The sequence below is a fragment of the Synchiropus splendidus genome, chromosome 14, assembly GCF_027744825.2.
Source record: "Synchiropus splendidus isolate RoL2022-P1 chromosome 14, RoL_Sspl_1.0, whole genome shotgun sequence".
NCBI classification, from domain to species: domain Eukaryota; kingdom Metazoa; phylum Chordata; class Actinopteri; order Syngnathiformes; family Callionymidae; genus Synchiropus; species Synchiropus splendidus.
Window position 1 is genome coordinate 12,719,861 of NC_071347.1, and position 17,425 is coordinate 12,737,285.

Genomic DNA, 17,425 nt, shown 5'->3' on the forward strand with positions numbered 1-17,425 from the left:
GAAAGGCTCTAATTTGTGGCTCTGTGTCACCAAGAAAGCAGAAGAGAAGTGTTTCTACAGCTCATATGTAGATAAAACCTCTGCGGCGATAGTCAACACTTCTCTAAAATATACTCTCTGCTGCTTTAATTCACAAAGTTTAGGCATGTGACACAGCTCAAAGTGTTACTACCAGACTCCTGATGTGTCAGTGTTTGGTCCCTCAGTGTGTGTTTGTATGTGTGTGTCTGAGGGCGGCCTGCAAATTAGCATACGAAATCAGGATGAAATAGCTAAACGAAAGCCTGAAGGAATGCAAATGAGAGAGAATGTGATGTAACTATCGTGGTGAACTTGTGAGCGATTTTGGAAATTAACCACCGGGTAATTATCACAGCGGGGTCTGGATGATAGCCATGCATTTTTTTTCATTATTTCTTAAATATATTTGAAGGTTTAAAAGTGATCACACTTGTGATGTGAGCTGAACTACAGCTCATCTGCTCCCAGGATTTTTCACTGAAAAAACAAAACATCTATGGATGTAAAATCTGACACAAAATAACAGTAAAAAGAAATACATATAATTTGGCATCTACAAGAAAGAAAAACCTGCACAGAGGTGGTGAAAAGCTATTACTTAGTGTGAAAGCATGAACAATACTCGGCTTTTGCTTCATGCTGCCAGGGTTTAGCGAGTGCCTGAGAAAAGATGCTTCTCTTAAAAGGTCAGGAAGACATTTAGATTCAAGTTCTGTTTTGGGAAGTGTAATGGCATCTTGTGCTCACAGTTGAGCCGGGAGTATCTGAGAGGAGGCCTGCTGAAAACGATCTTTATTGAAGTCTTTCTTATGGCGACAACCTGAAAGTCTATCAGCTGCGGCGTGCAAAGGCAATTTAAATACAACATTTGAAGGCTACAGAGAAACAACAAAGCAGCTGTCAGTGCTCTCACTTGGTATAAAGGGTTCTAATAAATGGAGCAAATGACAATAACAGAGGAACATGGGAACACAAAAATTGAATCGCAATTACAAAACAGAATGACAGCTACTAAAATAAAACATCAAGAACATTAACGCAAACCAGAAAAGGGGCGTGTTCCTGCCGTGCCGAGGCTCGTGGCTGATTGACTAGTTTGTCAGTCAGATGGAGAAAACATCAAAGGGTTGGCGCTTTTTACAGCCTACATACCTAACAGAGCATGATATTTCCTGTTTGGGATAGAAGTTCTGAATGTCATGAAAGTCATGCATCTGCCAAAACTGATTAGCTTTAAGCGAACTTAACACCTACTGTAGTGAATATTTTGTCATTCAGTTTTCACAGGGGTTTCCTTTGTGCAACTGCAATTCCTTTCTGTTACTGTTAATGTTAAAATGTTTTATAATTTCTGGACTACAGTGGTACCTCGGTTCTGGACCACAATCCGTTCCAGACGGCCGTTCTAAAAGTGACTTGTTCTAAATCTGAATAAATTTTTCCCATTACAACGAATGGAAAAAGAAATAATGCGTTCAAAGCCTTAAAATAGGCTTTTGTAGGAGTGAATGTAGAGTGTCTGCTGCAGGTGCGCTGTTCCTCTATGTGTGTGGCCCCTTAATGTGGGAGGGGTTGCTGAGTGAGTGACGTCTCTCCAGAAGTGAAGAGGTGCCCGGTGCGTGTCCAGCTCTGAATGTGCGCTTCTGTGCAGTTTGGCTGTGACAAAGTCATAAACCAAGTAACGCTCTGTCCCAGACTCGCCTCATCCCTGTCCCAGCTCCAGCCCACAACAGGATATCAAAGCCTGGAGTGCGCGCATTCAGGTTCAGTTCTGGATTTTCGCTCAAAATCAGAAGCAAAAAAATATCTAAAATTTTGTTCGAACTCCAATTTGTTCGAAGTCCAGGACGTTTGAAAACCGAGGTTCCACTGTATAAGCAGCAACTTTTTTTCTCACGGTCTGAACCCAGCGGCTTATACAGCAACGGGGCTTATACAGCACATGGGTTTTTACAGGCTAAAGCACTCCATGCTGCCAAAATATTTTGTTTCATCACATCAAACCGATGAAATCACAGGCATTTTATTGACCTAAAAATGTGCTGTTTTCGCTCCAGTGTTCTCAGCTCCGCCCACAGAGCAGATTTCCTCGAGGAACAGAGACAAGAAGCAGCAACTGAGAGTGCTGTGGCGTTGGAAATTTGGACACTCGGGCAAAAACGGCACAGAAAAGATGTGATGACAAAAGATGTGACAGGTTCATGATTCAAGTTCAGAACATTGGTGAGTTTCATAAGTTGGTTTAATGCTGGTCCTCCTTTCAAAACTAGTTTAGAAGTGATCCTCACGCATTTTTAAGCCGGGTGCTACATTGACCTTTCTACGCTGCAGACAGCACCACTGCACCTGCGGCTTATATGCCAGAGGCCTTAAATCTGAATAATAACAATAGGTATCAGTCTGGCTTGAGACAGAATCACACAAACACCTCATCTGGGTTTACATGAATAACCCTGGCAGCATTTTGGTCTTGAAATATTTTAAGTCTCACACGGTGCCCCTCAGGGTTCTATCTAGGGTCCCCATTATTTTTTAATAATATGCACATTGCCCTTGGTTCCACTTCAATATGAACCATAATAAAACCGACATGTGACTGCAGTGGATGTTTTGAGCAGCACAGACACCCAACTTCCGTCGGCACCACATCCACTCCCCTTCACAGTCTCGCTATGTTACATTCTCCACAGACAACCAAAAAAAGAACACGCTTCACCACGAAATCCATCCATCCATCCATCCATGTCACTATGGAAGCCCTCAGGTTCTCCCACTCTCTAAAATTAGAAGCTAAAAACAAACCTATAGCATATTCACAGATAATCTTTGACATCATTCTGAACTTGATACTCAGAATCTGCTCTTCATTCTGAGCATGTTTCATAGTTTCAAAGCAGTGTTCCATAAAATCTCCATCACCCGTCAGGTGTTTCGTTAAGATGAGGAACATGCGGTGAGAAACGCGGCTGTCTCAGTATGCAACACGGCACAGTTCTGTTCAAAGAGTTTGGGCAAATGTCAATCTTCTGGATGTGGGGAATATGGCTGGAGGCGTCAGTGGATGTGTCAGAGAGCAGACACACAGCGCGCCGGGTTATCTGGGTGCTTTATCTGACTCACACTCTGTCACTCATCTGGATCAGTGGCAGCGCATAGCAGACGTCACCAAACCTTCGGAGTGGAGGCAGAGCCGACAGAATTAACAAGACGGCAGTCAGAGTAGGGTGAAGGTCACTCTGACCAACGATAGTGGACACTCGATACCGTGCCATTTGCTAGAGCCGTGTGTGACCAATTAGATGACAGTGGATTCATCTGAAGGCAACAGACTTGAAGACAACAGGGGCCACAGAGCAACAGGCTAAACACAGGTGGAGGAAGATGATGACGCAAACAGGTATTTTTGGACATAAAACAATGGAAGGAAAATCAATACTTTGTTATGATGAATAAGGCAGGAAAAATACATTTCACCATTATCAATGATTTACAGTAAGAAGTAAATAGTATTTTTTTCCTCTGACTTAAGAGCAGACTCCACTCCTTCCACCCCCCCAAACATCCTTGAGTTGAACAATAGAGGTGTGTCCTTGCCAATTAAAACGTCAACATTGATCTGAGCATTGAAGAGAAGAACATGAAACAGGGGTCCAAATTTCTGTCTGTCTCACTGAGTTTGTCAGGAGGCCTTCTGAACACTGAATTCAATGCAAGAGGATTGTCTGGAGAACACCACTGTTTTGCTCCACAGTGACTGAAAAGTAGACAGAGAGACAGAAGGCCGGGCTTCTTTGCTTTGAAGGCTGCCCCCACCATCGTAGTTTGCATGAGTGGAAGACGATGATTGAATAAATCACTGAGTAAAAATAGCATTTTCTAATTTTTACACGCTAAAATTTAGAGCCCTGTGTTACTATCTGAACACTATCTGAAGGGCTGAACGATTTACTGGCATGGATTGATTTATTTTGAACTTTCTAACCAAAATAACTGTCTCAAAGTCAGATGAAACTGTTGTCATATTTGTATAGAAAGAGAGACCACACACACCACTAGGTGCTAAATTTGTTATAACTGTCCAAACAACAACTGGTGTGTACAGAAGTGTTCAATTTTTTAAAGCTCCAACAACAACAATGAATAAGTTGCTAGTGTTTTAAGAATGAAAATGAGTCACCTTGTTTCCGCTGAGGACGCTGCAACTTCTTTCGAACATGTCACTTATCTGTGACCCATTTCCTCCAGCGCTGCTCCAAAGTGGCAATAACTTGTCACGAACGAATACAAGGGCAGTTTTAAATGGCTGCTTTGATTAGGGCCTTGTGCAGAAGTGTTGCACCACGGAACAACAGAATGGAAATGGGCTCCGACTTATTATCGCGCAACAAATCGCACAAATTGCCCCAAATTGTCGGAGTATCAGAGAAAGTTGTGTCGCCTGGCACCGGTTCAGCCGCAGACACGGCGGATTTGCATTTATAAACCTGACGTTTATGTTTCAGGGGGAATTAAGTTTCTCTTTCATCATTTATTTCTTTATTTTATTAGGGCTTTGCAAATGTTTCCAATTACCAGGTGATGTCATCTGCGGAATGAGTCATTATTGTTATTATTGCCGTACACACACTGACGTTTCAGAAAATTATGGCTGGTTCTGCTGCACGCCGCTAATTTGCTCATTTCGATTCCAACTCGCATCATTTGAAAAGTACCTTTTTCTGAAAGCGCAGAAGATTAATCCTGCTGTGAGAACAATTTGCGGCGCTTGGGGGGCCGTCAGCTTTGCAATAAACAAATTGAGCGTAATGGCTTGTCAGGGATGTGTGTTGCTTTCAGCTGCAGATTAAACATGTGGACTGTAAAGAGAAAGGGTAAATGAAAAATAGATTTCAGTTTGAACAACGTTTTTCCTATCGCTTGTTTTTTTAAACGACTGACGCAGTTCTCAGTTTAACGGCAGAAAAAATAGTGACACGTAACAGGAGTAGGAAAATAGCTTGTCTAAATTGTGTTTCAATAAGTGACACAAAATTGATTTTTTATTCACTCTGAATACAAAAAAAATGTGATCAAAACATGAGTACTGGCAGGGTTGCGTGTGAAGCTAAATCACAGGAGAGTAAGTAAAACATGCTGAAAATGTCAGCATCTTCCTCCAAAATCTTCTGTCATTACTACTATGACGACAACTGGCATCAACTGAAGAATGAAGTAGGGATGGCAGAGCCAGAAAGTACCCAGACAAGACACTACAGGATGCTTCAAGTTAAACCTCTTCATATTTCTTTTTAACTGTGCTGTGTTGTGGGAAATGGTCTAGTTTCACATAGTTATTGTGAAATGCAAAATGGATGTAACTACCTCCTATTCGTGCAATAACCTCCCCAGCTGCGACAATGTTTCTGTTTTTGTTTACATACAGGTCATTGTGTTTTCTGTTTCGCACTTTACTTTACTTAGACTTACTTTGCACTCGTAGTATAGTATTAGTTTTATGCTCATTAGTATTTATTGTATAAGTTATTATTTAGAACCGGAAGCCAAGCAACGTCATTTGGTTGCCGAGGTCTCGCAGCTGTGTTTTCTTGTGCAATGACAATAAAGGAAGTCTAAGTCTATCATTTGTCCAGCTCTTCCCACAGCAAAGAAGCCAGTCAAATGCGTAACTTTGAGTTTCTCATCAACTCATGTCAATACAACAGTGACATGATTTTCAGAGCTCAATAGGTGGCGCTCTTCATGTAATATTCTTTTAAGTAGTTAAAAGCTGCAGGTTATAAACAAGACATTGCCATCTAGTGGCCACCGCAAATTAGGACACTGTTTCATGAAACCTGTCATGAGGAAAAGCGCCTCCGCGATAAACAGAGTATAGCAACAACACTGTGCAGTGTCACCTGTTTGCAAAATGTGCCACCTACAGGTGTTGTTACACAATACAATTTTGAGCTGAGATAGTTCATATTTTCAATGTTTTAAATCCATGTTTTTCTGACAAACCTTTACATCCACAAGATGAACACGGTTAGTGAATCCAACCTGGAAAACTGGAGCACTGTTGATGACATCACGCTATGCATAGTTCATTGTTGCTAGCATGGTAGAGTCAAAAGTGTGACAACTGACTAACACACAACTCCACAGAAAGAGCCTCACACAGACACAGGTTTACGCACAGTTCCACACAACCACTGTTCCAAAAAAAAAGGGAAATTGGGAATAAGGGTTAGAAATTAGAAGAGCTGTTCTTCCTCCTTTTCAGTCTATGAGAAATATAAGTAGAAATATTGAGTGAGTTTTATGCAACAATTGAAGCCACGTGATGTAATAACTAATAACATATAACTTGTCATGTGATGACCACTTACTTTATAAATAGATGTAATACAGGGAGACACTTCCTTCAAGAATGTGAAGGATTTAACCAGTATTTGATATAAGCCGTTCCCGTCCACAGCGCGTCATCATCACTTTAACCGTGTCTAAGACGCTAAATCTCCACTCACAATATTTTGTCAAACGACAGCAGTGTCATTAATCCCTCAAAACGCTATTAAAGATCAGCGTCTAGGTGTCGAATAGAAGTCTTTGGAAGGCAGTCAGTGTGTGTCCAGTTCTTCTGACAGCCTAAATTCAAATGGGCTGCTCAGACTACAGGCGTCAATAACAGCCAGCTCACACAAAGACTTCGAGGAGGCGTTTGAGTGAGATGCAATTTGAATTCCGACCCTCTTACTTCAGAGACGGGAGGGGCGGGACGAATAGCAGTTAAGTTTCAATGACACATCACCATACAATTGTTTCAAATGCGTCAGTTCAAATGATTCAACAGTGCTTTTACAGCACTGAAGGTCTGAAAATTTTCAATATATCTGTTAAAGCATTTCATTTATTGGTTGCCCTTGTTGTTCGAGGGACTTTGCGAAATATAGCAAAGAATGTTCCACAAAATACTCCCCAAGTCTACCTTTAAGTGTTGGCAAGTCTGTTTAGAAACAGCAAAACTGACTAACTGTGATGTAAACAAACCACTGCCGCCTCACCTCAAGTCATGATTCTACCTCATCATGAATGACACCAATTACAAAATATCATGTCCATGCTCTGTGTTTCTTGTTAACGCTGCACGAGTGGAGCCAACACCCTACACTCGCCGCTCGTGCTCGCGTCCTGCCACTTTTCAGCACTTGTTTATGGAGCGTGTAATGAGTTGTGCTCGTGCTCTTGCTGACTTGCAGCGTATTTTCTGCTGACCTTTGAATCAATCATCTCATTTACCAAGTTTCCTGGTCACTTTTGGGGATCGTGTTTGAGAAAAAAATCCACCTCTACGTGAATATTTTCTTTAAATTCAAATGTACATAGTGTGAAGATAGAAAGAGGCCCCAAAATTTCCCAACTGGTGGACTGATAAAGGACGTCCAAACTTATCAAAAAAGGCTCCAAGTAAAGTATGTCCAACTCTAGTTGGTCCCAGCAATGTAGTTTCAGCAGGGGTCCAAACTTAAGACAACTGTTTCGGCAATTAATAATACATATAAAAATCATGCTGGGGACCAACACCTCTTATATTAAGGGCAAGAAGTTGCCCACAAACCTTAAGCAGAGAGTCTGAAGATTGGACTTTCTAGTCTTTTATCTCAACACAATTTTCCCTCCCCAACATCAGGGACCATGATCCATCTTCCACCAGTAGTAAAAGACAGGATGTGTTTAGAGAAACAGTCCATGTAACTTGCTTAACAACAACACATGACATCATTTACATATTTACTTTTCCTCCAAGAACATAAACGCAAGTATGCAGAAATAAATAAATATATAAACATGTAAATGAGTAAATAAATACATGAAAAATAAATGTGGAAATGCACTAATCAATGTAATAAATAACGTTGTAATAAATATTTAAAGCTAATGTACATATAAAACATATAAATATTTTTTATTTATGTTTTTGTCTCCGCATTTTTTTCGACATTTTTATTAAATATTTATTATATTTCTGCAATTATTCTATCTATTATTTATTTAGTCCTTATTCCATCATTTTTTTTGTCCCTCATCTGTTTCATCAGAAGCGCTTTCAACATACAGACATTTTTATTCATCACCATCATCCTTCCCTTCAGGTGAACTCTTTAGCATAGATGATTTCACGGCACTGACGACGGTGAGAAACTCCCGAGCGCATTCATTTGTTCTTTGCGAACAAAACAAAAGTTCACATCGGAGGAGTGTGTGTGTGTGTGGGGTTATCACAGGTACTTACTGCACAGACTTGGAGGACTGGGACCTGAATTTGCTGAACTCGCCTGGAGCGGTCCACTCTGTGCCGAGCTGCAACACACACACAAGACAGAGATCAGACAGAGTGAGGCGAGGAGAGGAGCGCGAGGGCAGCCCACTTTCAGAGGGTCGGTCACGCACTTGTTATTAGAGCTGCTTTTTCAAAGGCTGTGAAACAAATTGAACATTTTCTCCTATCTAATATGCATGCTTTTTTATTCGCTACCGGGTCAGTATTCAGGTAGAAAATGTGTTTAACTATTAAAATGCAAAATATGTTTTCATCCCCAAACAGATGATGAATATTCGATTGCTGTGCTAAAATGGCACTTTCATCAAGTGAAATTACCTATTTTTTGCTCTCTAAATGCATGTTTTTTGCTTTTATGTTTATCTATGTAGGTAGCTGAAATAAGCAAAAGTAGAAGTCTAGATTGTGCTTCAACCTGTGACTGCAAGTCACTTGATGGGAGCCCATTTCCTGCCAGGAGTAGGAAAATAAAAGCTGGCTTTAAATACATTTATATGCTAGCAATAGTGTCTACAAAAATATGCTATTATTCCCCAAAAATCATGACATTTTGACCGGATTCAAGCGATCCAAAGTTCAAATATTCATGATGGTGTGATATTACTTTAATTAAGTGCATGTAGAGCAAGGTGTCGACTAAGACTCATACAAACGTCAGCAGTCGCTAATGTGGAACTAGTTTTCCCCACACTTAAGTGGTTCCTCATGATCTTTTTATAAACTTTTATGGGAGAGAGGCTGGAACAAATACATTTAAATTGGTCAGACTAATGGCCCACTTATGCTCAACGTTCCATAGGGATCCAGATATGGACAGCTCCATATGTCCGTGCTCTATGTTCAATATGTCTGTATTTCTGCTAATTTCCACAGAGCTTACAGATAAGGACCAAACGGAATAGTACCACCAAAAGCCATGAGGGGCAGTGTCGCTGTTACAACCCGATATGTAGCTCTACTGAGGCACGAAGAAGAAAGAATTTCTTCGTCTTCCTGTCGCGATACATTTAATGGCTTCACCGACCACCACCTTCTACAACGCTGCCTCAGTTTCCACTTTTGTGCAAGAGGTACATTTTCAATACTTCTCGCACAGTCACCATGGTTGTTTTGGAGTTTGGAGTTGTTCTCATAAACTAATCTACTACTCTGAGCTGCTCCCCCGGTGGATATATTGGTGAACAGCAATACAAATGTAAAGAACGCATGGAAGCATGTGATCAGTGGTGGAAACTTTGTTAGAAAGGACGGGTACAGTTTCATCTGTAAAGGAAGAATAAATGGGCCTTAATATGTTTACTTACAAAAGTCTGACCTTAGGCAGGCTGAGGCAATAATTCGGTTTTCTGAAGCAATAACATAACTGTAGTCAGTGTCTTTGACTCTCAACCAACATAAACATGAAGAAACTTCTGGTTGACCTAAGGTGGGTGTGTCGTGGTGAGGGGAAGGACTCTTTTCATGACCTTATTTAGACACATTTTAAAATATATTTAACAAAAATAAAACATGACATATAGGAGCCAGACGCTGACAAACGCTCGACTAACTTTTAATCACTGTTTTTGCTTTTCAAGGTTTCATTACCAACTGCAGCTTCTCATTACGGATGAACAAAAACAAACGCCCACCCACAACAGCCCCCAGCTCCGACCTCCTTTCAGTCTGTCACTGAATAAGTGCGAATAATCTCACTTTTGATCATCATTTACTTAGTATTTCTGAAAACCACGAGGAAAGGTTTAAAAGCAGAAAATATTTTTGATCTGGACTCTGTTCACATCTGGCCCCAACACCACCGTAACTGAACCAGACGAGGTGCCATGTGATTCAGAAAGTTCTTCATGACACCACAGCATCCATACATCTTCTAATTAAAGATCATTTAGAAGCATCATCTCCTAAAGCAGCAGGCGACAGCAAAGGGAAGCGATTTATAAGAGTAAAGTCAGCAGACAGATGAGTGTTAAAGACAAGTGGCTTGTTAAACCACCGGGACTCTCATTTCTCTGCCAAGCCAAACGCACTAATTGAAGGTCCCTGCTGGTGCTGATCCAGAATGAATTAATATTGCTGGGATCTCAGTGGACCTCAACTTTAAACGTTTGGAGCTGACAGGGAAAATATCCTGACCAGTGATTTTTATCGACAAGCCGAGCGTCATTCCGGCCGCAGCCTGTGTTGAGCCTAGCGACCGCATCTCTCAGGCAGATGGCACAGGCTGGTTTAAACAGTTAAACCACACAAAGAGAGTTGACACAACACGCTCACAAATCCAAACACTTTTCACGTCACTCATTCCCCACCAACCCTGAGTCTAAACACAATAAAGTGAAAGTGAATCCTCTCAGGTTCAGTGCATTGTTGACTCATTACCATTTACATACTGAGGGATCAAACTAGAAAGCAAAGAGCAAGGTCTGGTTCTTCCACTGCTTGATGATTAATGCAGCTGCCTTTAGTTTTACTTTAATTGGTTCCATGTCAGTGAACTTGAATAAATAACACATTGAAATGAACCTGAACATGTTTTACCTTGACAGTTTCCCTTGGCAGAGTTCATGACTGTGACATGAATTAAGCACTTTAAATTAAGGATGAGAATGTTATTGTCAATAAAACAACCAGCAAGTTTGTTCTGTTGGTTTTGTCTGGAGGGTTGTAGTTATTATTTATGTTTTTCCCCATGTTTTTGCCATATTGACAAATCAATTTCATTCATTCATTTTCCTCTCAACTTCACTTGTTGCAACAGCAACCACTGAAAGTGTGTTCTTCGTGTTTATTATGTCAAATATTCATGTTATTGGAAAACAACACAAAGTCTATTCAGTTTGGTTTGTACATCTATATTTTATACTACACTCAAAAACAACTTATCTCGTTCATGGATGAGAGTATGGTCTGTCTCCTCTGAACATGAAAACAAGCAAGCAATTCCTGACAATGAACACACAAAAAAGGTACTGGTTTTCCGTTACATCATTGCGCCTTGTAAAAACAGGTCAGCCGAGCGGTAAAAGACCTGGAGTCTGTGACATACCACTGTGGTGAGCAAGGTCATCTGGCGTTCATACTAGCGCCAGGCAAAATATAAGGTTCATCCTTTGATCTGGCGCTGTGACAACAAGAGGGCAAAGATGTTTCCTGTTCAGTTCCTCTCTGGCTTTAACTTTCACAGCAGCGGTTGTTGTAGCTTCGTGCGAAATCTCGGAGGTCGTGCTACACATTTGCATGTCTCACAAAACAAAACAAAAGGTGACTCGCGCAGTTCAGCACAAATATATGAAGTTCAAAGACAACAGCAGATTTTCTGATTTAATGAGCAACTTAGACCTGAGAAACAAGCTGAAGTGAGCGGTAAACCTGACCCACACGACCTCAAGAGCAAACTACTACCACATAGGACAGTTGTTAAATCAAAGACTTTTGACTACAGGTGCGCACCGCTGTGTATTCAGTGTGTTCCATTCATATTCTGAAGCATTTAGTGAGCGCTACAGAGGCTACTCGGACAATTCATCCACACAAGAAGAAGTGTGCGCCGACATTTCATTAGCGCAGCATCAGCATAAATTTGGTTTGCATCAGTATCAGCACTTGAACAGGGGAAACTCAGAGCAAGTTAGTGTGAACAGTGTATGTTGCCCCGGTTAACTGACACCGGGTGAGGTTTGCAGATGCTCCTTCATCAAACTGAGAAAACCAACCAACCCAGAAGTGTATGGAAAGTGAAAGTAAACCAAGGTTTTTCAGTGCCAACACCTAACAGAAAGACAGACTTGACCCATGCATATGCACCATTTAATTATGCTTATATTCCTGCAATGTAAAATGCAAATGACCACATTCAAGGAGTAAGTAAGAGTGAAACCTGATGCATTTAAAATTTCACTCAATTACTAAAAACATGAAGTACCTGCTTCAACATTTGAGTTTCCACGTTGACAGAGGTAAAAACCACATCAGGTACATTCATATCTCCAGTCATTCAAGCGCTAACCAGCGTTATGTGAAAAGACATCTGTTGACAGCAGGAGAGCCAAATCTGCCTCAACTCAGCTTCAATTTGCTTCTCGCTCGTCAAAATAAAAAAACGTTACAAAACAAAATATGCCGTAACAAAACAACACGATCGTTGTCCATCTGTGGATGTTCTGTAATCTGCTGGAGCGCGGAGTGGAAACCCCGCACACACATGGACACGCACGCGCGGTCCAAAACGAATTTCCATCAGCAGTCATGTGCATCCAGGGGCGGAAAGACTTTCTGCCTATTGGGACGTAAAGTTGCAGCTGCTGGAATTTAGAGTTTGTCTCGATCTCCATCTAATGCATTTAATTTCACCCAGACACCCAAATCTGACTCTAATAAATCTCTGACCAACTGCATTAACTTCAAAATCCAATTCGGGCGAGACAGGAATTAGTTTATGGGCTTGGCAGTCGCTCCTCAGCACTGAAGTAGGATCAGAAAAATCCTCACGTTGTACACTGAAAAGAATGATCTGCACACTAGTCTAGCATGTTTGCATTTTAAGAGCTATTTATTTCGTCTATTAATTATTGAATGGTGATGTTAAATATTTCCCCTGGATTCCACCAAGTTTTGTGCAAAAACTTTTCACTTAATTCAATGCCATTAACCTACAGACTAAACAGCATCTGGATTTTAGAAAGAACGGATTGCACAAACAAAACTGGTTTCATAACTCAATTGATAGTGTAAACGGCAAATCCCTCTGCATTATTTCAGGTCAACACCACAACCATAGTTCTGCCGTCTCCAGAATGGAAATAACTCTGCGGCCCAGGTGGAGGAGTCGTGAGGGAAGAGTGGGATCAAAAGACAGATCGATGCAGCATCAACATGAGATCATGGTTTCAGTCTGGCCTGGGAGTGAGAGCTGAGCAGAAAGGCAAAGCTCCCACCTTCTTACCCTTATCTTTTTGTCTCAAGATTTGGGTGGCCAAATGAAATTTCTCAGTCGGGTAAACGTGATGGGGTGATGGGTCACATGGAAGCATCCAGCGGGGAGGTGTACGTCCCATAGAAGAGAGTCCCGGGGAAGACACTCGGGAGGGATTACGTCTCACAACTAGGCCGAGGAACACCTACGCATACCACCTCAAGGCAGGTGGAGCGAAGAGTGGGATTCCGCCCTCAAACACGGGATAGACGAATCGATAAAAGCATAATTAGATATCCTGTGAAAATGGAGGGGCATGCACCAAAATCTGTTCCAACACAACATTACGATGGTGTTGTCTAAAACAGTAAAAAGACAGACGGATAAGTCACAAGCAAGGGTTTCTGAAACCCTCCACCAGCAGAGGCACACAAACTGCCAGCGCCAGAGAGCATTCCCCAATGTTGAAACTGCTCCCCTGCCGCCGCCTCGGTGATATTTCTCCGTCTCTAAATGTCACATCAATATTCACAGCCGATTAATTAATCTCAGAGCTCGACGAGTCATTGCACATCACGCTCGAGCGCAGACGCTCCCAAAGCTAAACCTTTGCGACAAACTCATATTTGCCCAGGGCACTCATTGTGGTGGAACTCTCCGCTCCCTCATGCAGCATCACGCTCTTAAATTTTTCACAAGGTCTCAGGCAGAAAACTTCATTAGAGACGGTCGCCATGGCACAGCTTGACTTTTATTCGATCAGGGCAGACCGTGCTCCGAGGAGAGGTGTGAGACGCGGGAATGTTTCACGGGACGGTCCGCGGGAGCTTTGGTATGCAGAGGTGTGTGTGCGGGGTGAGTGATGGTGACACGGGGTGTGCAGGTGAATAGGAAGGGAATGGATGCAAGAATTATGTTGTTGACAGGTCACAGACCCTTGTAACGGATGGTCAGCGTTTCCAAGCAATATTAATTTAGCTACTTGACCCTTAAATCTATCACCACACCTGACCTGCCATATCATGCGTGAGGAGAATAAGAATGACGAGACAGCAGCTTCATGTCGACGCTAACAACACAAAGGCTGAAAGGCCAAAAAGACACGGTGTTAAAGAGGCATGGGTCCTTTGAAGTGCCGGGTGAGAAGCATTTATGGCTCTTCTCAGGCTGGTTCTACTTTAGACTGCCTGTTCGACCCAGCAGTCGCGGTGTGAGACATGCTAGCAGTGCTCTCATCCATGTTAAACACCCCTTCTCACCCTATTCCACTCTAAAGTGCATACTCTGTCGCTTCAGTGTGGGATTTTTTCTTTCCAAGAACTTATCGATAGTTGTTAACTATCACAGAGAGTTGTCAAGTCAATTCAGTGACACACTACTGCCACCATACGTGGCTAACGCATTAAAAATGAGCATCTCGCGGCCCTCACGGCCCAAAGGTGGAAAACAAAAAAAATTCTAGCGACCCTCTAGGAGGCCCTCGTGGCTCAACCATGGGCCCCATGTTGCTGTTATTAGAAGGAATTAACAGTTGCCTTCTAACACGTCGTAGTTGTGGATATCTTGCCAACTTAACCCCTGAGTGTCTTGTTGCTGTGTCCAATCTGATTGTTGCTGTAGTTTTTCTATTTTTCCCTGGGCCCAACTCAATGGTAATTTTCTAACAGACCCCACCGCATTGGGCCCAGGCATAAAATGCAAGAGGAGCCACTGGCATTTTGAAACCACCCATTCCCTAGTCAATTGTTGGGATGTGTATTTGCTTTTTGTTCGCCTGGTTAAGTGTCTATTTAAGTAGGACATTTTCTTCCTCCCCAATGTTTGTCTTTTTGTACACTGTCTCTACAGTTCAAGGACTTTTACTTACATTTATTTATTTATCAGTTTTCCTGCCTGCTTTGGAGGTACAGTTTTACAGCATTCCATTTGTGTTCGCAACTTTATGTGAATAGACCTGTGTGTGATTTTTATAGTGTGTTTGCCCACAGTCTTCTGTTCCAAGAATCACAGGACATATTGGGGAGTAACAGAGCGACATTAATGTCACAGTCTGAGACGCCCTCTTGCACTAATGTCACCAGTTAAACAGAAAAGTACATGTTTCTATGCACAGTACTACACAGTAACAACAAAGATAAATTCCTCTTTTGAAGCCGTGACATTGAAAGGTTCAGTGTGATTAAGAGCCCTGTGGTCCATTCAACTTCCTTGTCGCTGTTGCTAAGCAATTTGACGCAAAACTGGTGAATATTCAGGCTGCGAAAAACAGCACATAATGAACACTGGGACCTTGTTTGATGATTTGTGCGAGGACCCTGTGTGGTTCGCATCACACAGAAGAATTCAGAGCGGCTCATTACTCACCTGTCCTACATACACCAGCAGGCGAGCGTTGAGAGGGTTCTCATCGGGACTGAGCCAGAACTCGGAGTTATCATCCGACGATACCGAAAACTGAAAATCCCCTGAAGAAGGAAAAGTATAGATTAATAAGATTGATCTGAAGCGAATACGACAACGACGTACGGAGAAATCATCGGGATGGAAACATACATAAATCAAATTTATGAGTCGAAGATCAGCACAGAGGAAACTCTCTCACTGACAAAACAGCAGTACAGTATGTGAGTGTGTGAGGTGGAATAGGCGACACTTCCAGATTGTAATCCCACTATGGTTGTTAGAGAAACACAGCTGATACCTCTGGACAAGTCGCTCAAAACAATATCTGCATTTGAAACCTGAATTCATTAAAAATACTCCAACCATTTACTGTGTTGGAAAATCTGCCAGTTTTCACAGCCTGTTGTCTACATTTGTCTCCTTGTGTTTTGGAAGCACAATAAAACCCGTAAGCATAAACCTCGTAGACACTAAACTCAGGAGATTTGGATAGTGCAAAAGCCCGAATTAGTCCTGGAACACAAGGCAATTAAATATGACAGGCGGTGTACGGTTGCTGCCGGTGGAGGAGTTTAAGGAGCCCCAGCATTGATCCCTGAGGTGCACCACACGGAGTCCAGTTAATTACTGTAGGTTAAATTTGATATAACGTCAAATTATTTGGTGATTACTTCACTAAACGTAGTGGATTAATAATGATTCAAGGAGGTTGTGATCAAATACGAACCAAACTGCTGGGGAAAAAAAATTCTGTCTAGTGACTAAAATCATTTTTACTTCAATACAGTCTCACTCTGAAGGGGTATCAACTATTGTCAAGTAGACTTTCAAGTCCAGAAATGAGGCACAAGCCAGTCCTCTCATTTGTATGTTGACACATAGACATCACCCCTGTCGCTACTTCGCAACTTACGTTGCTTGGTGTATGTAGCAAGTAAGCACTGTGATCCAAGCACATGTGAATATGAAGTTCTACTTATACCAAGTGACACCTACTTGAATGATCAGAAGGGAATGGAGCACCACCCCATGGCTTAACTCCAACCCAACCACAACCACTTTCTTTCTTGCATGTGACGCGCTGCTTACGGCATCAGGATACACTGCGGACAGTGACACCTGCGCTTCAATTGAGTGCCATATACATGCAGTCGGAGAAGATTTTCAAAGTTAATGCCACAGGGATTAAGTATCGGCACATGGGATTCTGGTACACCAACTGACTCATTCTAACTGGATCTTAAAGGTCACTTATTCTTGTCCAAGCTAAAATCCGAAAGTCTGTCCAACAGCCAAGCAATTAGTTTGAGAAAGTAGCAGGGAAATGCCACATAATAGACCAAATGAATGGTTACTCTTATTAATGAAGTCCCATTCGGCAATTTGTCCGCGGGAAATTGGGTATGAAGACTTTTTTCCTGTTCCCAGGCAACCAGGGAGAAGTGTGGCTTTATGAGGAGAGTTCAATGAGATTAAATTCTGAGATCTCCAACTGAACTCCAGCGAAAAAAGGAATATCCGGTATAACAGCCTGTGTGGACTTCAAGGACTTGGGAAATTGTCATTTCTGGGTCTTGTGTGAGATTAAATGATTACCATCTCGGTACGGGTGAAGGAAACCAAATATTCTCAGGCCGTAATTCTTCCACTTTGGAGCCACAGCCAGCTTCTTCAGTGTCGTTCTTGTCTGCAGGTGAAAAGGCATCAAGAAACATGGAGTTACAACAACACATTTTCAAAGCTGTCAAACAGGGAATGGTGTTTATAGAGAT

At 41.9% G+C, this 17,425-nt stretch overlaps 1 protein-coding gene across 1 annotated transcript in view; it reads right to left on the reverse strand.

Moving 5' to 3' along the window:
* b4galnt4a (beta-1,4-N-acetyl-galactosaminyl transferase 4a) overlaps positions 1 to 17,425 on the reverse strand; it is a 140,361-nt gene that overhangs the window by 27,604 nt on the left and 95,332 nt on the right. Inside the window, exons 5-7 of the mRNA XM_053886676.1 lie at positions 17,250 to 17,340; positions 15,615 to 15,715; positions 8,294 to 8,361 (exon numbers count right to left, since the gene is read on the reverse strand). Of these exons, the coding sequence (XP_053742651.1) occupies positions 8,294 to 8,361; positions 15,615 to 15,715; positions 17,250 to 17,340 (260 nt within the window). The remainder of the gene's footprint in view (positions 1 to 8,293; positions 8,362 to 15,614; positions 15,716 to 17,249; positions 17,341 to 17,425) is intronic.